Below are 24,454 nucleotides of genomic sequence, written 5' to 3'. Positions count from 1 at the left end.
ATCTCTTGACTTGAAAACCCTACAGAGTTGCCATAAGTAAGCTGCAACTTGATGGTGTTCTGCATCACCATCTCCCTGAATATATCCAATCCACACAGTTCTATATGGTAGTAGCAATGTATAGACAAGAATATCTGGTGTTCAAAGGCACAAGTGGCCAATTCACACCTCTATGTTGGCCAACACAATAGTAATTAAGCACTTGGGACAAGACATTCACAGATGTAACTTTCTTATCACCTGACATCAACACAATATTCTGCAACAGGAAGTTCACACACAAGACTGAGATCCCTCCAGTACTGGATAACCAAATGACTTGAGTAGTGTAAATCAATGCCCCCCCAACCTTTTTGGCATCAGGGACCAGTTTTGTGGAAGACAATTCTTCCATGGACTGGTGGGGGTGCTGGGGTTTTTGCTGCCCCAGGCTGCCCATGCCAACACCCTGTCCCTGCCCCCCATGGGGGTCTTTAAATTAGTAGGCAAAAGTCTCTGCCTCACTCCATGGCCCGGTTGCTAACAGGCCATGGCCCAATTCTGGTCCACAGCCCGGGGGTTGGGAACCCTGGTGTAAATGCACAGCGCTTAAGCAAAGAGTGGATGACTGCATTGGAGGTTCTGGAGAGCACCAAGGGTTTTCAAACCACTTTGAAAGGGACATGGGGTGCATCTAGTTCACTTTTAATTCTTTGTTCACAGACAGGACAACAGCAATCACAGACCCAGTGCAGAGTGTACTGCAAGAGTCATGTTTTAACCCAATAACAACTCATATGGATACATGATGCTGCCTTCTACTGAATCAGTCCATCAGGGTCAGCATTATCTATTTAGACTGACAGTGGTCTCAGGTCAAGGTCTTTCACATCACCTGTTACCTGATCCTTTTAAATGGAGATGGTGGGGATGAAACCTGGGACCTTCTACATGTCAAGCAGATGCTCTACCACTAAGCCATGGCCCCTTTCCGACAAGCTCAATAGTGGGGCCTGCCTGTGGCCTTCCCCCTCCATTCTTGAGCTGGAGCATCCAACATCTCTTTTCTGCTCACTCCCCAGAAATTTTTGTACACAGCACAACAAACCATGCCCTGCCCAAAACAGGCCTTCACAGAAACAAAGTGGGAAGAAGCACTGGGTATTCAAGCTTCTGGGTGAGGGAATAAGACAGTGGCAGTAATGAAAGTAAGGTGTGAGCAAGGAGATGGTACCTGAGCCCCAACACCCTGGAATTTGCTGCCCAAAGCCTGTGGCCTCATTACAGAGCCTACCATGCTCTGACACATGAAGTCAAGAGAGTTTGTACCCCACATTTCTTGTCTTCAAGGCGATTAACACAAATCCACTAGTATAAGAGTGGCCAAACTGTGGCTCAGGAGCCACATGTGGCTATTTCACGCATATTGCGTGGCTCTTGAAGCCCCCACTGCCCTGTTGGCTGGCTTGGAGAATGTATTTAAAGTTAAAGTTGCTGGCTTCTGGGTTACGTTGCCTTGAGCTCAGGGGTGTCCGCAGATCGTCCTCCTGCAGCACCTTTGAATCAGGCGGCTGGAGGGGGGCCACAGACGTGGCTCCCCCAAAGGAAGACCCTGGAGGGGTTTTCCTTCGACATAGGACTTTTGCAGGAAGTTAGGGGCACAGCAGCGGCTGCTCCTGTCCTTGCATGTCCCGAGGCTCCACTGCCATGATAGCTGACACAGCAAAAAAATGTGATAGCCCGACTGCTTTCTTTCGCTCTTTTCAATAAGCTTTTGATGTAACACTTCCCTACCCCATGCATGGCAATTCTACTTGGCAAGTAAGTGTGCTTTCAATACCACTAGCTAATGGATTGTTTTACATAACAATAAGTGGGCAGCTCAAAGGAAGGGAAAGAGATTGACTACACACCTACTTTTCCTGTGAATGAGGCCTTGAAAAGTTAAAGAGCAACTTTAAGTATCAGTAACAATTTGAACTGGACTGAATACATGACCTGGATTATAATTGGATATATGTTAAAGAGACTATTATTTGGCTGCAATATGGTCTGAACATAAACGAGATATATTTTAGAGAGATTTGTCCCTGTCGTCCAACTGCAACTGAAATGATAACATTTAAAATCACAGCTGGAGATTTGGAATGATGGACTAACTGGATCTTTAAGCTACTTATCAACTTGGATTAAGAGACTGAGTTTGCTGTCAGAGAAAAATGGCACTGCCAAGAGAAATGTTTTACAAAAAAGATATACTATGGAGTATTACTTATCTGAAACAGGATCTTGGTTCATTAACAGAGTTGATTAGAAAGCAAATGGGAGCTTTTATGCTGAAAACTAGTGAAATCTCAAATCTATATGAGCAGAGTGCTAAAGAAATTCTGGTAATGTCTGTGGAATTAGAAGGGGAAAGTGATCTGCTGTGAAATGAACAAAAGAAATCCAAAATGGAACCTTATGGCACAGTTAAAAAACAAGACCGGAAATTGAGACTGAGTGAAGTTCTGCTGAGAGGAACAAATGGCATAGAATTCTTTCCTCCGTTACCAAGAGGGATGACTGCATCGAGAAGAGTGAAGGTGTACCTCAGCCAACAAATTAAGATGTGGAAATTTTTCAGGAAGAAGGATTTTTGAACTCTCTCTCTTTGTGGATAGTTGGATATGAAACTCTCAATAAGAACTGACATGCAATTTTAAAAGGCAAAGTGTGATGTCTGGGTTATATCAAGTTGTTTTTTCTGGAGTAATATGGATATAAAAGCTAAAGGAATGAAAAGTTTTTAAATTTTAAGAAGACAGATAACGTAATTAACTTGCAAGTTGGTAGACTTTGCGGGTAGTTGGATATGGAACTCACAGTAAAAACTTGTATGTGATTTTAAAAGGCTAGGTGGAATTTCTGGGCTATATACTTAAGAAGGTAGATAACATAATTACTTTTCAATTTGGTTTGCATTTAATAGATAAAGGTATTTGTTTCTTATGCTCACTGTAATGAAGATATTGTCAAATTAATAAGCGTTTGCATTTTTAATATGGTTAAGGAGTAAAAATCAAGATGTAAAAACTTTCCTGAGAAGAAGGGTTTTTGAGTTGTGGTTTCCTCTGTAGGTAATTAAATATGGAATTGTTATTAAGAACTAATATGTGATTTTAAAAGGTCAAGGGAGATTCTAAGGATGGAAAGGTTTTGTTAAAATGTTAGATATATATACAGTTAATTTGGATCAATGGTTAAGAGGGCAGACAATATAATTATTTTTTTATCCGGCAGATCTGCTCTTAGTATGTTTGTTTGGAGAAATTGTTCATACTGAGACAGATAAATGATCATATTTTATTTTTAGCCTGTTAAGGATAAGGATATGGGCTCCATATGTTTATTCTAGGATGATATTATTAAATTAACAAGTCTGTTTATGCCTTCACGATATTTCATATGTTTACTCTAACGTTGATATTGCAAAATTAACAGGTTAGTCTGTGCTTCCAATATGGTTTAGTTTAGCCAGCCAGCTTTCTGTTGAGACTGCTCTGATTTTTTATACTTTTATGTGCTGAAGAAGAATTGTTTAGACTTGTATTTTAAGTAATAGTTTAGTAAAAAAGGTATAATGAAAGATAAAGATGGTAAAATATATGGGTGAATTTTATACTTGCGGGTAAAAAGTATTGGGTATTTCATCTGGAGGTAGAACTGTAACTGATATATTTGTATTTTTCTTTGTTTCTGTCTTTCCCATTTTGTATCTACCCTTCCCCCTCTATACTGTATCTATGCTCATGCTTCTTTTCTTTGTAGTTGAAATCAATAAAAAATTATAAAAATCTAAAGTTAAAGTTGCTTTCTTTTCACCTCTCCCATCCTCCCCCATCTTCCTTCCTTCGATGTTCATGTCTTGTGACTCTCAAACATCTGATGTTTATTCTATGTCACTCTTACATTAAGCAAATTTGGTTACCCCTGCACACATATAATACAAAGAGAGAGCCAGGATGGTGCAGTGGGTAAAGTGTTGGACTAGGATCTGGGAAATCCAGGTTCAAATCCCCACTCATGCTCATGGAAGCTCCCTGGGTGACCTGGGACCAGTCACACACTCTCAGCCTAACCTGCCTCACAGCGTTGCTGTGAGGATAAAACAAAGGAGAGGAGAATGATGTAAGCTGCTTTGGGTCTCCACTGGGGAGAAAAGCAAGAGAGAATTAATTAATTAATTAGAAAAGCCAATTGGAATTATTTCAAAATGGCTCAAAATGAATTCAACAGAAACAGCAGTCTTGCTGCCTGCCATAATCAGCTTTATCATGAAGAGAGAACCATTGCAATGAGAAAACGTTTCACTATATTTGCAAGAGCACAACAGCAGGTCCCCTTGGGACATGCTGAGAGAGGATTCACCTGCGGCTCTGTCTTAGTGAGGAAAATGGGAGCCAGTTTGGTGTAGTGGTTAGGTGTGCGGACTCTTATATGGGAGAACCAGGTTTGATTCCCCACTCTTCCACTTACAGCTACTGGAATGGCCTTGGGTCAGCCATAGCTCTCATAGGAGTTGTTCCTGAAAGGGCAGCTGCTGTGAGAGCCCTCTCAGCCCCACCCACCTCACAGGGTGTCTGTTGTGAGGGGGAGAAGATATAGGAGATTTGAGTTTCTGATTCAGAGAGAAGGGCGGGATATAAATCTGCCATCTTCTTCTTCAAGCCTCTTGTTTGGAATTGGGATGAAAGTAGCAGGAGCAGCTCTGTGAGCAGCTGAAAGCAATATATAGAGTGCTTTAGAATCCTGGAGCCCCCTTCATGTTCCTGATCTCTGTAACCCTTATGAAAATTTGGTAGGGTAAACCAGCTGACATATTGCATGCATGAGAGGAAGACAGGCTTGCTTGTGACTACACAGTGAGCCCATGGCTGAGGTGAGAGATGAATGGAGGGGCTTTTGAATTTTCTGTCATAAGTGCTGCTGCCACCACCACCACACTAGCTGTCAATATAGTCTCTTGATAACAGAGGCACTGAGGCACATCACATCCTGTTCTTGGCTGAACTCCTCGGTGTACCTGCTAGGAAACAAATCCCAGCAAAACCAGAAGGACTCCAGGTTTGTAAGCTGGGGAGAGAGGGAGAGAAGGAGAGCTACTTTCTGCTTCTGGCTGACCTGACAACAGCCACACAGATTCCCAGATACTCAGCTGCAGACATAACTCATATCGGCAGCATGAGTAATCTGTAGGGATGAGTAATCCACAGCCTTTGCATTTTTTTTTAAAGAACAATCCTACCAGTGACTCAAGATCCAGCCATAAAACACAGACCCAGAAGTAACCTTTCCACCATCTGGGTACTGCTCAGTTTTTGGCTGTCCCCCCACCCCGCCCACCCTGCTGATCTTGGGTGATAACTTCTAGCCAAATTGCATGGTGCGATCCATTGAGAGGTGAAGTCATCTGACCCGCAGAATGTAACAGGAGAACAGCCTTGGCCAGGAACTCTTTCCCACAATGTTCCCCTCTCTTTCACCCTGACTCTCCAGAAACTGCATGTTCTCCTATAAAAGCCTGGGGGGGGGGGGGCTGCTGTACTACAGCCCCCAAAAGAGCCACTGCTGTTGCAGGGTTTGCTTCTACAGCTCTATTCCCATTCTCCACCCCTTGAATACAACATTACAATATACTATATTCTATTCCCTGTCTGGCTTTCCCAATTTAAATGACTGAATTTATTATTGGAAAGGGTAGAGCCCAACCCTTGAGCATGTGACATCAGAAAATGGAGGACCAGCAGGGTGTGGAGTGGATCTATTAGAAGCCACCAGGGCCTTTTCTTTTTGAGCAGGAACACACAGAAATGCAGTTCCAGCTGGCCTGGTGTCAGGGATGTGGTCTAATATGCAAATGAGTTCCTGCTGGGCTTTTTTTACAAAAAAGTCTTGTGCAAAACAATGGTGACCTCGGGGTGTGTGGCCTAATATGTAAATGAGTTCCTGCTGGTCTTTTTCTACAAAAAAAGCCCTGGAAGCCACTATAGCCCTCCTTCTTCCAACCCCAAGCCCTTACTATCCAGTCATCCCTGCTCTTAGCTACAACCCCAAAGCCTGGTTGTTTGCTTTAAGCTCATATTGAAATGGCTCTTTCCCAGACTCTGGCCTGAAGTATCATTGAGGTGCTGTCCCTCAGTGGCAGAGCACCTGCTTAGCATGCAGGAGGTCCCAAGTTCAATCACCAGCATCTCCAGTTGCAATGACTCGATAATAGGTGATGTGAAAGATTTCTGCTTCAGACCCTGGAGAGTTGCTGCCAGCCTGAGTAGACAATACTGACTGATGAACCAAGGATCTGATTTAGTATAAGGCAGCTTCATCACCCTTGCTTCTCCCAAGAGTAAAAATTCATGGACTGTAGCCACAACCATGTTGGAGTTAGGTTGGAGTAAAAGAGAAAGGCAGACTTTTTTTTTTTTTTTAAATAACACTTACAGCCCTGACCTGGACAGCCTAGGCAAGCCTGATCTTGTCAGATCTCAGAAGCTAAGCAGGGTCAACTCTGGCCAGTAGCTGGATGGGAGAGCTCCTTGAAATGCCAGAGCCAGGGGCAGGTTTTATTCAGCCACCTCTCTTAATATCCTCCATGTTCCCAGTAGGGGTCAGTCACCAGAGGTTGCCATGACTTCCAGGTGCATACACAAATACACCCACACTGACATAAAAATAACCCCCCCTCAAAACCCACGTACTTTTGTTATAAAAATATTTGTACTCCACATTTTCTCTGGGCTTAACAATAAAGTAAATAAAGCACCAGTGATTTCTAGAACTTAGCATTCTAACAATATGGCCCAAGCAACTTTCTGTTACCATGGCCAGCTTGCCAGAGGAGAAACAATGGTCAGGGTCCAGCCAGACCCTTCCCCCAAACTTGCCCAATTCCTCTCCGGCGGTGGTCTTAGCCACAGTACATCTATGACAGCTGGGCTGCGCTGGAGGGGGGAACCATCCATAGCCCTTCCCCCTTTGATGGGGGGAAGAGGAAAAGCTGGCAGGGGCTGCCACATGTGCCCACCTGCCACGCACAGGGCAAGGGCTGCCCCTTGTTTGAGCCTGGGGTTGGTCGGGCAGGTGGTGGCAGTGATTCTGAGGTCCCATTTTAGGCTTCTGCCCAGGGCCCCAGAATCACCCAGCTTTTGTTCATGCAGGTCCCTAAGATCTCCAGCATAGCCTTTTCCACCAAGAGAAAACCTGGCTGCATTTAAGCTATGCTTCTCTTTTGTGCTGTAGAACCATCATCACAGATGGCTACAGCACGCTATTGAAGTCTCCAGCCTGGCTGAGCTCAGTGTCCTCCAGCCATTGGTGTAGAATCTGTTTGTTTGGGTTTTTTTTTTCAATTTTAAATAAATTTATTAATATTAACAATAACAATCCAACACATACAACTATTACAATATCTATAACTTTAGCCATCCCATTATGATTACAATATTATGTAGAGAGACTTAATAGAATACAAAGTCTATATATTTTTCTGGCAGTTGATATGAAACATTTTGTTGTTCTTGTACAAACTTAAAGAAATGATACCATTTTTCCACAAACGTGTTATTGTCTTTTCCGCTTTCTAAAACTTCTGATTGCCGAATTGTGTTTGCTATCTTATCCATTGCTATTATGTCCCAGACCTTCAGGAACCATTGTCTTTTTGTAGGCATTACCTTTGACTTCCAGTGATGCGCTATTAAAATTTTAGCTGCTAATATAAGGAGAGACGTCAAGTCTGCTTTATGTCTTGGCATCTCTTCCTTTCTCCATAAATTTAATAGAATTGATTCTGGGGAGAAAGGAATCTTGTGATTAATAATTAATTCAATAGTTGGTATGATTTTACTCCAAAAATTTAAAACTGTTGGACATTCCCACCAACAGTGAATAAAGGAGCCTACCAAATCACATCCTTTCCAACAATTGGGATCTTTTAGTTTCTTGGCATGGAAAATCTGCTGAGGTGTCAGGTACCATCGTGAAGTTCAAAGAGTTCATTTCTCAGCATAACACCCCATTTGATTATACAGTATTAAGCAATTTAGAAGCAACTTGACAAACAGGTAAAGCTTCATACCTTGATAGATACTTATCAAAACCCATATCAAAAATGTTTTGTAGGATAACGGCCTCCCCTAAAAATGAAACAACAGGAAAATGTTTACGTAAGTCAAGTGTAGGTTATGCCAAAACAGCACATGCAGGAATCCAAAGGCAGGGGGAAACAAAAAGGAAATCTGTTGAACCTTCAGAAGATCTTTATAGAGCTCTGGATACAGCATGGCAACTTCTGATTTGACATCCTTGTCCAGGACCAGAGAGAACACCGGGAACATGGTGTAGATTGTAGAATACCTGAAGGCAGCAATAGGGAAAAGACTCGCTGATTTCTTCATTGTTTTAAGGGATTTCCTATTGCATGCTGGTCAAATAAATTTACTGCATGAGGAATGGTAAACTTGTGGAACAGATAACCCATTTTGCCACTTTCTATGCTTTCTGCTGAGAGGGAAGGCAGTATGGCATAGCTCAATCTTGTCTGCTCCGAGAAGCTAAGCAGAATCAGTCTTTGGAGATCACCCAAGAAGATTCTAGAGTGGCAAACCATATCTGCTTCTCACTTGCCTTGAAAGCCCTTTGCTGGGGTCTCCAAAGTTGCTGGGGTCTCCATAGTTGGTTGGAACTTGACAGCACATACATACATGCATACATACATTTCCTCCTTATGCTTCCTGCCAATTGAGTGGTAGAGTCTGGAGAACAGACTTCGTAAGTATATTCTGGAGTAAAAATAGCCTCTGGGATTCTAGCTCCAGGAGCTGGACACATAGATTTCAAATTAGTGAAGGACTCAAGTGAAGTGTTGGGTGTATAAGAGAACATAATAATAATTAGAATCCAACAACAAATGATTAAAAAACATTTTAATATGTGGTGTAGAGGCTAGAGTGTATGGGATCTGGGAGATCCAGGTTAAAATCTCCATTCTTCCCATGAATGGGTCATGTTGGGCTAGCCACACATACTTGTCCTAACTTACCTCACTTGGTTATTTTGAGAATAAAATGGTGAAGAGGAGCATGATTTAAGTGGCTTTGGATCCTCATTTGGAAGAAAGGTGGAAGATAAATGGAGTAACCAAATAAATAAGAAACGAGGTCTGTGGCTCAGATATTAGGTGCTGTACATCTAAAAATTATATAGAACAAAATTAGAGTCCAATGGCACCATAAAGACAAACAAGGTTTTATTCAGGGTGTGAGCTTCCATGTGCATGCACACTTCATCAGATGGGATGGAATGAGACTTGCCAGCTCGTATATATAAGGCCCAGGCTGAACCGCAAATTGGGATGCATATGAAAGCCCACACCCCCTGACTACAACTTCATTGGTTTTTAAGGTACCATTGGACTCCAACTTTGTTCTATTGCTTCAGACCAACGTGGCTATTCTCCTGGATCTACAAATTATATAGTTTTATATTTTGTACATTTTACATGCAACCAACAATTGTAAACTGTAAATGTAACAGACACATGCATTAGTGTGCATGTAACCCAACACAGGCATATTTTAAGAAACTGGAACTGGCTATGCTGTGCCACAGAATAAGATAGCTTTGCCACAGAGTAAGGCACAGAACTTATAACTGAAGTCCAGAATGGACAATACCACTTCAGACAACAGATGATGAATTCCGGCCCTTCTAGCCAAACCATTCTGCATGTGCAAACCAGGCCTTATGGTTTACAGAGCTCAACCTCAAACCCAGTTTACAATACCAGATGCAGCCCCAAACACACACACACACACACACACACACACACAAACCCTGCAAAGGAGATGTCTTCATTGCATTTTCTTCCACAAAAGAACCGCTTGCAAAAACTGTCCTCATTATTTTATTTTTTAAAATGTGTATGTGTGATTCTTCCAAAAGACATATTCCAAGCAAAACTAAACTGCTCCTGTCATTTAAATGAAACATATTTCAACCAGTCTAACAACAGCAGCCAAGATTTGGCTTAACGGGACCCACGTGCTTATCACTGTTGCTGGATAAAAGCAGGGGGGTTTTTTTTTGGGGGGGGGGGTGTCTTCATAGTCTCATCTTTCCTTTTGATAACCACAGCAACAGAAGATTGGACAACAGTTTGTGGCTTGTTTAGTGTCACACGTCGCTGTGAACACTTCCAAGCATCTGAAAAGTATCAAACGTTTTGAACTCTCTGAGCTTATATTTTGAGAAAGTGTTTGGTTCTTACCCAATAATGAGGAAACCCTGGTAGAGGGAAACAGAGGCAAAGTAGAACACTGAAGAGAAAACAGCCTGCAGGAAAAAAGGGAAGGGTTTTGGTTACCCCAGGTTCAAGGACAGTGATCCACCCTTAATGGCAGCAGGCACAGCAGCCTGCTGTTTGAATGCTTAGATATCTCACAGACATGAGGTAAAACAAGAATGGGTGAGGACCATGTTTCTTCCCCACCTCCAGCCTTCAGAGGGTTGAAGACAGTTTGAAAGAAGGATGGCTGCTTGCGGGATATCCCTGCATCTGACTTTAGCATCTGGTAGATGAGTTGGCTAGAAGCAACACTGGAGCTGTTGCTGCCTGTATATATACGACAATTTCTGTTCGGCTCTTGCTGCTGCTGTAAATGCAGAGGCATTTGTAGAGGTAACAGAGTAATCACCATTGGGCAATTCCCTGTTCCTTCCCCTTGCCCTTGCCCCTGACATGCTTTTTGCCTTTTTTAAAAAAATGATATAATGTTACAGTACTAATGTTACAAAATGCAGGGGAAGTGACCCTGGATGCAAGTGGGAAGGTGCAGAACTGAATATGTTCCCATAATGCACTTCTCTCAATCTACTTTAAGCACTGCCCTTCAAGAAAGCGCACCAAAGCAAGTCGGGAAAAACCCACAGCAGAGCTGGCAAAAATCCAGAAGGTGGGTGGAGGCACAGCAATGTTGCAGAGAAGCCCAGCTACAATCTGCTGCAGTTTGACTAGCAAGAGTTCCATGTGGAAGCAGCCAAATTCTCTCCAACCATTTCAGCTTTGAAAAACTAGTGGCCTGCTTCCACCCATGCAGGAGTCATACTGAACAGCTACATTCAAGTCCAGCAGCATCTTAGAGACCAGGGGTGGACAAACTTGCTTAATGTAAGAGCTGCAGAAAATAAATGTCATATGTTTGAGAGCTGTAAGACATGAACATCAGATGTTTGAGAACCACAAGACAGACGGACGGACGGACGGAAGGAAGGAAGGAAGGAAGGAAGGCAGGAAGGCAGAAAGGAAGGCAGGCAGGAAGGAAGGAAATAGATGGGGAGGAAGGGAGGGAGAAGTAGAAAGAAAGCAGCTTTAAATGCATTGTCCAAGCTGCCAGATGACTTGGCTTGGAGAAGTGATTTAAAGGAGAAATGTCTTCTCCAAGCTGGTCAACAGGGTAGTGGAGCTTTGAGAGCCACACAATATGTCTGAAAAAGCCACATGTGGCTCCTGAACCACAGTTTGGTCACTCCTGTTAGAGATCAACAAGATTTTTGGGGATAGATCAAGATGGGTAGTCGTGCTAATCTGTCTGAAGCAGTAGAAAATACTTTAAAGACTAAAAAAAATTGTGGCAGAGGATGAGCTTTTGGGAGTCACTGCTCACTTCTTCAGATACAGCTGATCTGAAGACGTGAGTAGTGACTCACTCATGCTCATTCCCTGCCAAAGATTTTGGGAGTATGAGCTTCCAAGAATCAAAACTCCTTTTGTCAGATACTTTGACTCTCAAAAGCTCATCCTCCGAAAATCTTGTTGGCATCTAAGAGGCTACCAGATTTGAATCAAGCTGTTGTTCTACAGCACACCAATGTGGCCTTTGAAAAATAACACGAGTTTGAACTGGAGATGGTGGGAGATGAAGGGAGGAGGGGCCCAGCTGCGTTCTTCTCTATCTGTTCCACCAAGTCTCCCTCTTCCTATTATTCCTATGCTTCAAATCCTCCCACACTTAGGAAGGGCAGCACTCTTGTTGAAACAGTGTTTAGTCCTTTCCACCATGCCATTTTTTCCCCTACTGAAATTGCCCCACCCCAAAGCTTTTTCTCCTGTGGGGGAGACAAATTGGGACTCAGGGCCAGTTTCAGGTTTTGGGAGGCCCTGGGCAAACAGCACCCGGGGTCTCCCTCCCCATGTGCCACTGGCATGTGCCAATCTTTTTGCATGTCCCTCTGTCTGCCCCTTGGTTTGCATGTCCCTCTGTCACTGACCAGCTTATTTGCTTGCTCTCCCACCACCTGTGCCTTTCACCCAGTGACACTGCACAGAATGTGTGGCCAGAATCACAGGTGATGGGAAGGCTTGCAAGCAAGCAAGCAGGTGAGTAGGAGATAGGCATGCAGGTGGGAGGGCGGTGGCATTGGGCCCTGGCAGCTGCTCCCCTTTGGGGTATGTTGGCACTGGCCCCGCCCATGCTAGAAGTTGTTACATGTGATCAGGCACTCCCTGACTGCTGACAAAACAGATCAAAGCTTGCAACACCCATCAAAATAAACCTTAGTTTTAGTGCCAAGAGAAACAAAAGTCTAACCTGGAATGTTTTGCAGAGAATGCATTCAGTCAATGTCAGTCTTGCGATATACAAGATGCAATGTGAAAATATTTTTCATTTCTGATTTTTCACTTCTCTGTGTTGATCCTCCTGTCTCTCTAAGTACAAAAGGCCAAGACCTGAGAGGAGATACAGATGGGATTGTTTACCTGCATGGTACTGATGCACAAGCTTCTGTGGATCACAAACTGGCTGAGAGCTGCCGATCTTTTGTAGCTGTTCCGCCCATGCACCATCAGTAACCGGCCCAGATGTTTGAACTGAGTGACAGAGAAGTCTGCAGCGAGAGAAGCCTGCTTACCTTCCTAGGGATATCAGAAGAAAGAAAAGCTCATCAGACCAAAAACGAGCAGCAAAGCCTCTTGTGTAATAGAAATAAAGGCGAGAAATGCTAGAAAATCACCACAACAAAGAGCCTTTCTAAGCAACATAATTAATGGGCCACATGATTCACGAAAGTTTGATAAATACCTTGCATTTGCTACATGCTTAGGAATGCACAGGGAGTTGTTACGAATTTGACATGCTATAATATCCTATAGTAGCATGCATTTATTTAGATACTGATGCCTCATTTTTCTCCCCCACAGGGACCCAAAGCGGTCGACATCATTTTCCCTCCTCCTTTTATCCCCACAACAGCCCTGTGAGGTAAGATTGGCTGAGAGTGCACGGCTGGCCCAAGGTCACCCAGCGAGCTTCCATGGCAGTGAAGATTCGAACCTGGGTCTCCTGGATCCTAGTCTGATGCTCTGAACACTACACCCCTCTGGTTCTCATTGGGCTTGGTGGGAAGCTTGTCCATGTAAAAACACTGGCCATAGCATCTCTCTTTGAACTTTATCATCAATGTTTGTGAAGCTGTAGCTTACTATGATGAACACACAGCCGTGTCTGGGGAGGAGGATTTCACCGTGCCCCTGCTCCCACTTCTTACTATGATCAAAGGTGGGGTCCTCCGCATGCAGAATGGAATGAGCAAGTCTCCCCTACTACGTGGAAAAACTCCACGCAAGTAGAAAACCAGCGCAGCAGAGCAGGCTGGGCTACAACACTTCCTGTTCCTGTGCAACCATCAAGGTCACCTGCTACCCACAGTAGGAAGTCCATTCCATCTTCTTGGAACTCTAGCAATTTGTTCTGCTGCACTTGGAAGCTGGCAAAATTTTCTTTAATGTATGGATGATCACTACAGGAGAGCCATTTTTTCCACAGGGAAGTTGCATAGCCCCAGGAAGTTATACCAAAATAATATGGCCAGCTGTGTATATTTAAATGCAAACTACTCTAAAAAGAAAAAAACAAACAAGATTCTTATGGAGCCTTAAAAACGATCATGTTTATATTATATTATTCTAGCTTGGGCCTAAGGAGGCCAAACTTAAAACAACTAGGGAGCTGGCCTTCTCTATAAAAGCGCCCCAATGGTGGAATCAGCTGCTGGAGGAGGTGCGGGCCCTATGGGATCTCAACCAGTTCCGTAGGGCCTGTAAAACTGCCCTCTTCCAAGAAGCCTTTAAGATGTAACCAGAATGAATATTATGCGGCCTGGATAAATAGAGACTGTAGCACCACTGTATTGTTTTAGCTTATTCTTAACATTAATTTATATTTTGTATTTATATTGTTGATTGATTTTATCTATTATTGTAATACCATGATACTGTATCATGCTCTGTAAGCCACCCTGAGCCTGCCTTGGTGGGGAGGGCGGGGTCTAAATAAAAACTTATTATTATTATTATTATTATTAGCTTGTGCCAGAATAATGCCTCAACAATACCCACATGTAGGCTTATGAAAACCATGGCTTCAGGAGGATAGACATGTCAGTCTGCAGTTGAAGAACTAGATTTGAATCCAATAGCACCTTAAAGAACAACTAGATTTCCAAGGTATGAGCTTTTGAGAGTCAAGGGTAGGGACCAGTTTGGTGAGAGTCGGTTTGGTGTAGTGGTTAAGTGTGCAGACTCTTATCTGGGAGAACTGGGTTTGATTCCCCACTCCTCCACATGCAACTGCTGGAGTGACCAGGGGTCTGTCATGACTCTCTCTGAGCTGTTCTGCTCAAGAGCAGTTCTTTCAGAGCTCTCTCAGCCCCACCTACCTCACAGGGTGCCTGTTGTGGGGAGGGGAAGGGAAAGGAGATTGTAAACTGCTCTGAGACTCCTTCGGGTAGTGAAGGGCAGGGTACAAATCCAATGTCTTCTTCTTGTTCTTCTCTGGAAAGCCTATAGCCTGAAAACCTAGTTGGTCTTTAAGGTGCTACTGGACTCAAATTTTGCTTATAAAAACCTTCTGGTCTTTAATGCAATTCAAGAATCCTGATTTATTTTCACTGCAACAGACTTAATATGGCTATGTATTTGGAAATGAATGTTCCTCATGTCTGAGAGTCAGGATACACGTGTGGTTCTGTCTGTCTATTCCTCTGAAGGTTCCCTCCCTGTCTACACAGAAAGTGGGAATGGCTTGGAGCAACTAGTTCTCCCGCCCCCAACTGCTGAGGAGGCTGAGCTGAGTCAGAGCTTATGTTGGAAGGAAAGAATCCAGCATGACTCAGCTGGGACTTTCTCTTTCTTGGGGTTGCAGGGGGAAAGGCAAAGACTTCAGTCCTGATCAAGGAAGCCTTCAAGCCCTGCATAAGCAGAATTGGACTACTTCCGCCACAGTAACTATGATATCCAGAAGAAGACACAGCAATGTTTGAGACAGCAAATCATCAATAGGGTTAAAACTAGGGGTACCATATTTAGAAAAACAAAAACATCTAATTAATTACCAATTAATTAGATTTCTGCCTTGCCCTCCTCTGCACACAGTAACAACAAATTATAAAAACATCTATAATTATTCAAAAATTAAAAATAATAATACACTAATCATAATAGACAGATGGTGCTTATGGTGCCATTTCATCAGAGAAAGGAATAACAATCAGCACTGGGGAGAGGCCAAAACGGGAAACAGAAGGGAGGCCCACCAAGGAAGTGATCATTCTCCTCAGTCAGGAGTCTTGACCACAGGCCTGGTGGGTGAGCTCTGTTTTACAGGCCCCACAGATCTCACAGGGCCCGGATCCCAGCTGACACAGGGCTCCACCAGAGCAACTACTTCAAACAAGTGATCACTATGATAAATCTAATTTTAAATGCCCCTACTATTTAAGCTGTGATAATTGCTACTCACTAGGAATATTCCTAACCTAACAACCCCAAAAGAGGACATTTTCATCAGTTTTTTTTTAAAAGAGCCCAAAAGAGGATGGATGCCAAAAAAAAGAGGACATGTCCTCTACAAACAGGACTTCTTGTAACCCTAGTTAAAACTCAAAGCTGGCGCTCAACAGACTCACCTTTCCTTCCACTCCAACGCCACAATCAGCTTCCTGAATCATACTGACATCATTTCCACCGTCACCTGCAGGAAACAGAAAAAGGCCACAGAGAGCTGAAGAACCAGCAAACGGCTTAACAACCCTCATGTTCTGCATCTGGATTGCATATGTTCCAAAGTAAACACTTCCATATGAATGCACCCTTGCACTACAGGTGGGATTCATCCCCAGCACCTGCGTTTGCTCTCTGTGACCATGCAAAACTTTGACACCATACTTTCGTAAAACACAGGAGACAGTTGGTGCAGCAGAAGCATTCATTTTAATTCACTCTGAGACCCCTGCACATTTTGTATTGGCTTCATCAGGGGAATCTATAAAATATTGTCATCTCAATGGCTTCACCAGTCAGGCCTATCTGTACCACAGAGTGCAATACATGTTTGCTTTGGTCAACTTTTGTTTTAAGGATGGAACTGAGAGACTGCTTGGCAAATGAAACAGAAGTTATTCATGCTTATGTGCTTCTTCTAGCTACCATGTAAAATGAGAAATTGCCCATGCCCCTCGTGGGGAGATGCATGAGTTACAAATGCGTGCAAGAGGAAGACACACAAATTCATGTATGACCTGGAAGATACATGTGGCAAAAAAAAAAATCCAGTCACACAAAGATCTGTTTTCTGCTGTTTTTCATACTACCAATTTGCCAGCCACAGTCTGTCCTGCTCGCCAAGACTAAGTCTATATTTAACTGCAGCAGTGCAGGTAAACTTCAACAGAAGGAGACACAAGTTCACTTGGGATTTTGTATTTGTTTCATGGTTTGCCACGTGGCATTTTTCCATCTCCACAGCAATCAGTTCCAGAGCTTAATTATATATGCAACAAAATAAAAGACACAAAACCAAAAGTCAAATGTGAATCTGCAATTTTGTTCTTGGACACTGCACACATCACTTCCATGATTGCTTCCTGGGGAAAATGTTTCAGGGCTTCTTCATACACATTTAATTCCTCCTTGACATTCTTTAGCTACTCTCTCTTGCTCACAATCCAAGTGAAGTCAGAGTAAGAGGGGCTAAATATTAAACTGATAAGTACCTGGAATATTCGCACTTTGAAAGCAAAGGGAGGACCATAATGCTTGTTAGTGACTACCAAGTAAGGAACATGATTAGGAGGGAAAAAAATGTAATCTTGCTATCTACTGTTGCAGGAATTTTAAAGTTTGGAATTTGATGCACATGTCAGATTCATATCCCATGGTACCTACGTCTTCCACTGGTGAAAATCCATTAAAAATAATGATATTCCCTAACTATGGAAGCGGGAGGGCCTTCTCAAAGACATGGGGCCTTTGGTCCATCATGGTCAGCCTTGTCAACTCTGACTGCCAGCAGCTCACCAGAATCTCTGGTAAGGGACTTTCATATCATCTACTATCCCATTCAGTCAGCTATGCTTGCCTTCTGTAACACATTACCTACAGCACAGATGAAATAGTGTTTAAATGGAATTCCCTCAGAACAATGTTTTTGCGATTCCTCCTTGTCAATGGTGGATTCTTTGCCACATGTCTTTTTTAAATATTGTTCTAAACACACTGCTGTCAGAGAAATTTCTTGCGAAAAAGTCGTTAAAATATTCAGAAACGTTTGACACCCATAAACTAAGACTGTTTCTGAGTGGCTTCTGTAAAGTTTGTACAACTTATGTGACTCACATTTTCTTTGCTGTTATTTTTAATTCCTAAGTGCTTTCCTTGGTGTATGACTTATGGGCTGTTAAGCCTGAATAAAGACAAAGCCTACCCAATTCCTTTTAATTGGAGATTAGGGGTGTGCAGAAAAAAATCATTTCCCCCCCAGATTCAGGTCTACTGGGCTAAAAAAGAAAAAAAGGTATTTCCCAATATTCCCAAATTCCAGTATTGGTATGGTGTTGAGATTCGGGTAAATATTTGGAAAATCTGAATCTATTTGGCCCCATTATATCCTATGGGAACCATTTTCATAGGGTATAATGGAGAATCAATCTGGGACTGGGGGGCTGTTTTTTCAGGTAGAGACACCAGATTTACAGCATAGTGCTGGTGCCTCTTCTTAAGCCCCCCCCCCCAGTTTTAAAAAGATTGGGCCAGAGGGGTCAATTCCATGGGCCCCTTGAAGAAGCTGCCCCCCCCCTCCATTGCTTTCAAGGCTGCAGACTCTTTAAAAGTCTTCTGAGTTCACTCACCAAATGCACTGCTGACACTGTAGTGGCACAGACCAGCTTGGAGAAGGCATTTAAAGAGGTCTCTTTAAATGCCTTCTCCAAGCCGGCCTGTGCTGCCACGACATGACTCAGAAGTGAACTCAGAAGACATTTGAAGAGACCACAGTCTCTTTAAATGCCTTCTCCAAGCTCTGCCTGAATTCCAAATATTGGCTTTTATTCAGGCTCAGCTCTATTGGTAGCCAAATCAGATTAGAGAATCTGTATTTGGCTGAATAAATATCTGAAAAGTACTGATAAATGACATACAACTTCTCAGTTTTCTACTCCCTGAAACTGGAACCCCAGCCCAATCTGATGAGTGAAAATCCAGTGAAAAGCAACAGTGTTCTTAAGGTTGTGTATGTCTGTGAGGAAGGGCTAAGAATGTTAAAGAATCAGGGAAATCAGTTTCTTTTTCTCATTTTTACATGTAGACAAACTGTGAAGATTTCCTAGATTGTCTGGAAATGTACTAAAAACTTAGGCATGTGGTATAAAGAAGCAGAGATTTAACACAGGGCTGGCAACAGAGATTCACGAACTCAGAATGCCCTTGGTAGCCAGTCCAAATTTGTGCTTGGCAGAGGCTAGCCTTTGACATGGACCTCTGGAGGCACTTGAAGCACCCATGAGGCTCAGATCCCAGTTGTGGAGTTGGGCAGCAGACTTGGCCTCTTTGCCTTAGCTTTAAGGATAATTTGGCTCTCTGATGGTAAACCTGCAGTCTGCCCTGGGGACTTCAGCCCAAAGAATCAAAACCTGTCTTTCTCAGATATGCTAGAGAGTGTAATGGAATACTGCAAGAAGGAGAACATTGAGAACTGCTTTTTATTATGTAGGTAGGTATTGTGTAGCCAGGGTGGAAGGCAGAATAGTATATCCCAATCAGTGTTTCATCTAAGCTAATAGAACAAAGTAGGAGTCCAGTAGCACCTTTAAGACCAACAAAGTTTTATTCAGAATGTAAGATTTGTGTGCATGTACACTTCTTCAGATGAGGCCTCTAAGCTGAGTTAGTGTAAGCTAGTTCACAGATTTTTACCCTCCAGCTCACGCATTAGCTCAGGAAGGATGACCTTAGAGCATACTAATTTATGCAGTAGCTCACAACTTTAATGCCAGTAACTCACAAAGTAGAATTTTTGCTCACAAAACTCTGCAGCTTAGAGAGAACATTGATCCCAATCTCATCAAATCTCAGAAGCTATGCAAGTTTGGTACTGGGATGGAAGACCCCCAAGAAAGGCTCTGAAGAGAAAGGCAATGACAAACCACCCCTGCTTCTCAACTGCCTTGAAAGCCCCTTACTGGGGCTTGCTATAATTCGGCACTTATCTATTGGTGCGACCAAGATCCAAAGAGGCCTGTCTGTGAAGAGCTTCTATACTCTCAGGGAAGAAGGGTTGGCCAATCCTTCCATCTGATGGTAGCCCCTCACACCTCCCTAGAGGACTCCGAACCCATATGGGGCTTTTGTGGAAGAAAGGCTCCCAGTGATGTGAAAAGTCTCATGCATGTGGTACTTGGAATCACAGCTTGTATTTCAAATGTTAAAAAGGGGGATGGAGGTGGAGAATACAACCAATGCTTCCTACCTACTGCACAGGTCAGCTTCCCAGTTCTCTCTTGGAGCAAGCGCACAATCTGAGCCTTCTGTGTTGGTGCACACCTGCAGCAGACCACTGCCGGACACTGGCACGCCAGTTCCATAAATTCATACTCATAGTATTTCAGGCAGACCTGTTTCATGGAACAAATAGGCATGGTTATGAGGCATGTGGACTGTCTATGACCCTCTCCACCCTTTCTTGGGGATGCCAGGAGACTCTTGCAACAGCTGCCGGGACCTCCTCTCACCTCCAATGAATCGCCTGAGATCACAAGGGCACAGTCATGCTTACGGCGGAAGGCATTCAGTTCCAAGTGAGCTTCTCCACGGTTGGTCACCTAGCAAAGAGCAAAGAGGACACATCATAAAATCTTGGGAGGCAGGGAAAGGGGCAATCAGAACAAAAAAACCAAAATATAGACCAAAATATATGAACTTGAAGACTAATGTCAAGAATGTGTTTCTTGCCGTGGGTTTTATGTTATTTGGTTGTAATGGCTTCGCATTGACTTCACATCATATATATTATGCGTTCCCATAGCATTGCAGGGAGATTGTTTAACAGTGCACAGAGGCTTCATAAGAGAGGCACTGCATCTCTTCTTTCTGACCTTGAAGACTAGACACTTATCAGGGCTGTGGGAGAAACAGTTCTAGGTTTTGTTTTCAGTGGAAAGATAACTAGCAGCTAGGTGTGTGTGTGTGTGTGTGTGTGTGTGTTATAGGAATATGTTTCAAATGCTTTTTACACTTCATCATGTGTGCCTAGAATTGCTTACATATAATAATGGCCATGCATAGCATATATGTACCTGACCCCACCTTAGCTGGACAGTTCTAACAAAGCATCTTTTGCTGTGAACATGTATCTCCTTCAATAAACTCCTTATTTGAGTTACATCAAAGAGGCTGAGTTGATGAGAACTTCACAGAAGCTGACAACTAATGGCCAACTAGATGAGACTTTTTTAAAAACGAGTTTGGCATGTGTTCCCCTGAGCCAGTTCTCATGCTGTCAGTCACACATCAGGGAGCTGTGAACTCATCTCCCAAGTGTATGGGTTCTGGATTGGTATCAGGGTTTGAGCATTGGTCAAGGAGTTTCAACCTCCTCTCTATACTGTTTCCTTAACCCAAAATGACCCAGATAACAGAGTGAAGCCACTTTTTTTTCACACACTACAGTGTTGATTAGAATCTGGGCTTTGAACTCTTGGAAAAAATAGTACCCAGTAGAATGAGATGTGGCTGATAGTACACAAATTGGGCCACAAGGACCACCAGACCTGACTATAAAGAATCTAGTTCTCAATCAAGTTCTACTGAAAAGTGCAACTGCACTGGGGGAAAAAGAGGAACAATCAGGTTCATAACAGATCCATCAGCCACAATTATATTGCAGCGTAGCACAGACCAGGATTTATGACTAGTGTGGGAAAATACTTGCAAATACTTATCTGTGCTACTACCAGTATCAGTTCTGTGGCACACGAACAGCCAGTTTTCACCAAAGAAACAAATTAGGATGAAATGTCAAAAGTGCTCCAATTCATAGCTTTCCTCAGAACTATAGTTCCCTAGTTTCTGTGGGAAGCAGGAATGGAAAATAAGCTGGTATAAGACTCTAGCTCTGAGACGTCATGTCTTTATGTTTTTTAGCCAGGCTAGGAATCCTTAACTGAGCCACTGTAGTGTGCTGACTAGATGCCTGAGTGGGAATTTGAACCTAGGTTTCTACAGTCCACAGTGAAGTTTTCTTGGGACCGTTTCTCCCAGCCTGATATGATGCACAGGTTGTTGTTGTTGTTCAGTCGCACAGTCGAGTCTGAATATTTGCGACCCCATGGACAAAGTCATGCCAGGCCCTCCTGTCTTCCACCATCCTCCGAAGTCTGCTCAAATTCGTGTTAGTTACATCAATAACACTGTCCAGCCATCTCATCTTTTGCCGTCCCCTTCTTCTTTTGCCTTCTGTCTTTCTCAGCATCAGGATCTTCTCCAGTGAGTGCTCCCTTCTCATTTGATGGCCAAAGTATTTGAGCTTCAGCTTCAGCATCTGACCTTCCAGGGAACAGTCAGGGTTCATTTCCCTTAGGACTGACTGATTTGATCTTCTTGCACTCCAAGGGACTCTCAAGATTCTTCTCCAGCACCACATCTCAAAAGCATCTATTCTTCTGCGCTTGGCCTTCCTTATGGTCCAGCTCTCACAGCCATACATTACTACTGGGAATACCATCACTTTGACTATACGGACTTTTGACTATCTGGACTTTAGTTGGCAGGCTGATGTCTCTACTTTTTATTATACTGCCCATGTTCACCATAGCTGTCCTCCCAAGGCGCAAACGTCTTTTAATTTCATGGCTACAGTCACCATCTGCAGTGATCTTGGATCCCAGAAATGTGAAGTCTGTCACTACTTCCATGTCTTCCCTTTCTATTTGCCAAGGTGTGATGGGGCCGGATGCCATGATCTTAGTTTTTTTGATGTTGAGTTTCAAGCCTACTTTTGTGCTCTCCTCTTTCACCCTCAACAAGAAGTTCTTTAGGTCCTCTTCACTTTCTGCCATTAGAATGGTATCATCTGCATATCTGAGGTTGTTGTTTTTCCCAGCAATTTTAATTCCGGTTTCTGCTTCATCCAGGCCAGCATTCCGCATGATGTACTCTGCATATAAATTAAATAAGCATGGTGACAATATACATCCTTGTTGAACTCTTTTTCATATTCTAATCCAATCAGTTGTTCCATATCCCTGTTCTGACAGTTGCTTCTTGACCCTTATACAGGTTTCTCAGGAGACATATGAGGTGGTCTGGTACGCCCATCTCTTTAAGGACTTGCCACAGTTTGTTGTGATCTACACATTCAAAGGCTTTAGCGTAGTCAATGAAACAGAAATAGACGTTTTTCTGATGCTCCCATGCTTTCTCCATAATCCAGCGAATGTTGGCAATTTGGTCTCTAGTTCCTCTACCTCTCTGAAACCCAGCTTGAACTTCTGGCAGTTCCTGATCGACATACTGCTGAAGCCTAGCTTGTAGGATCTTTAACATGACCTTGCTGGCATGTAAAATGAGTGCAATGGTGCGATAGTTTGAACATTCTTTGGCTTTACCCTTCTTTGGGATTGGGATATAAACTGATCTTTTCCAATCCTGTGGCCACTGTTGTGTTTTCCAAATTTGTTGACATAATGTGTGCATCACTTTAACAGCATCATCTTTTAGGACTTTGAATTGCTCAACTGGGATACTGTCATCTCCACTCGCTTTGTTGTTAGTAATGCTTTCTAAGGTGCATTTGACCACACTCAAGGAAGTCTGGCTCGAGGTCAGTGATTTCACTGTCATGGTTGTCAAGGACATTGAAATCCTTCTTGTATAATTCTTCTGTGTATTCTTGCCACCTCCTCCTAATCTCTTCTGCTTCTGTTAGGTCCCTACTATTTTTTGTCCTTTATCATGGCCATCTTTGCACAAAACGTTCCCTTGATTTCTCCAATTTTCTTGAATAGATCTCTTGTCCTTCCCATTGTTATTTTCCTCTATTGCTTTGCATTGCTCCTTCAGGAAGGCCTCCTTATCTCTCCTTGCTGTTCTCTGGAAATCTGCATTCAGTTGGGTGAATTTTTCCTTTTCACCTTTGCCTTTTGCTTTCCTTCTTTCCTCAGCTATTTGTAAAGCCTCATCAGACAGCCACTTTGCTTTATTGCATTTATTTTTCTTTGGGATGGTGCTGATTGATGCCTTCTGTACAATGTCACGAACCTCCATCTCAATTGCACAGGTATTTGAGAATAAAAGGGGGTGGGGAGCATATCATCCTCAGCTCTTTGGAGGAATGGATATAAATGTAATACTTCAAAATAGAAAGATTCACTGCATAATACAGATTGATATTATTGGCTTCTCCCAACCCTGTGGGATAGGTTAGGCTGACAGTGCACAACTGGCCCAAGGTCACTCAGCAAGCTTCTATGGCAGAGTCAGGATTTGAATCTGGGTCCTCCAGATACTAATCTGATACTCTAACCATTATACCACACAAGCTCTCCATATTTCTGCCTGTCTTTTGCCTGAACACCCTGTCACCATGAGTCAATTGTGACTTGATGGCACTTTCTTATTCTTTTCCACCAACGAAGAGTGGCTTGTGACATTCTTCCTAAATCAATTTTATCCTCTCAGCAACTCTGCAAGATAGGTTCGGCTTAGAGCATGTCCCTGGCCCAATATAACCAAGCAAGCTTTCATGACAGAGTGGGGATCCGAACTTGGGTCTCCCAGGTCCTACTCTGACACAAGCCCTGTTCACATGTTACATGTAATGGTATGCATGTGTGTACATTTGTAAGGAACAGCCAACAAGTGGTCACTTGATAAATGAAACTGGGGACCAATATCTGGTTAAACATGGGGCTTGAATCGCTCCTTCAGCTGTGAAAGGATTAAACACAACACAACGATTACTCAACAACACATGTATAACCCCCCCCCCCTCCAAGTGTACACTGTACATGGATTATATGCCTGCTCACTATGGCTGCAAGCTGCAGTTTGGGAAATTCCTGGATATTTGGGTGGTAGAGCCTGGTAAAGGTGGATTTGGAGAGGGGA

General features: G+C 43.1%; 1 protein-coding gene across 1 annotated transcript in view; it reads right to left on the bottom strand.

The window, feature by feature from the left end:
- The window catches only part of ATP9A (ATPase phospholipid transporting 9A (putative)), a 141,682-nt gene that overhangs the window by 7,865 nt on the left and 109,363 nt on the right, over positions 1–24,454 (bottom strand). Inside the window, exons 20-26 of the mRNA XM_060230781.1 lie at positions 20,080–20,169; positions 19,818–19,962; positions 15,982–16,046; positions 12,776–12,931; positions 10,286–10,350; positions 8,265–8,373; positions 8,096–8,153 (exon numbers count right to left, since the gene is read on the bottom strand). Coding sequence (XP_060086764.1) covers positions 8,096–8,153; positions 8,265–8,373; positions 10,286–10,350; positions 12,776–12,931; positions 15,982–16,046; positions 19,818–19,962; positions 20,080–20,169 — 688 coding nt within the window. The remainder of the gene's footprint in view (positions 1–8,095; positions 8,154–8,264; positions 8,374–10,285; positions 10,351–12,775; positions 12,932–15,981; positions 16,047–19,817; positions 19,963–20,079; positions 20,170–24,454) is intronic.

The sequence above is a fragment of the Heteronotia binoei genome, chromosome 2 (assembly GCF_032191835.1).
Source record: "Heteronotia binoei isolate CCM8104 ecotype False Entrance Well chromosome 2, APGP_CSIRO_Hbin_v1, whole genome shotgun sequence".
NCBI classification, from domain to species: Eukaryota; Metazoa; Chordata; class Lepidosauria; order Squamata; family Gekkonidae; genus Heteronotia; species Heteronotia binoei.
Note: the sequence above shows the minus strand (reverse complement) of the source record. Positions and strands in the feature narration are given on the sequence as shown.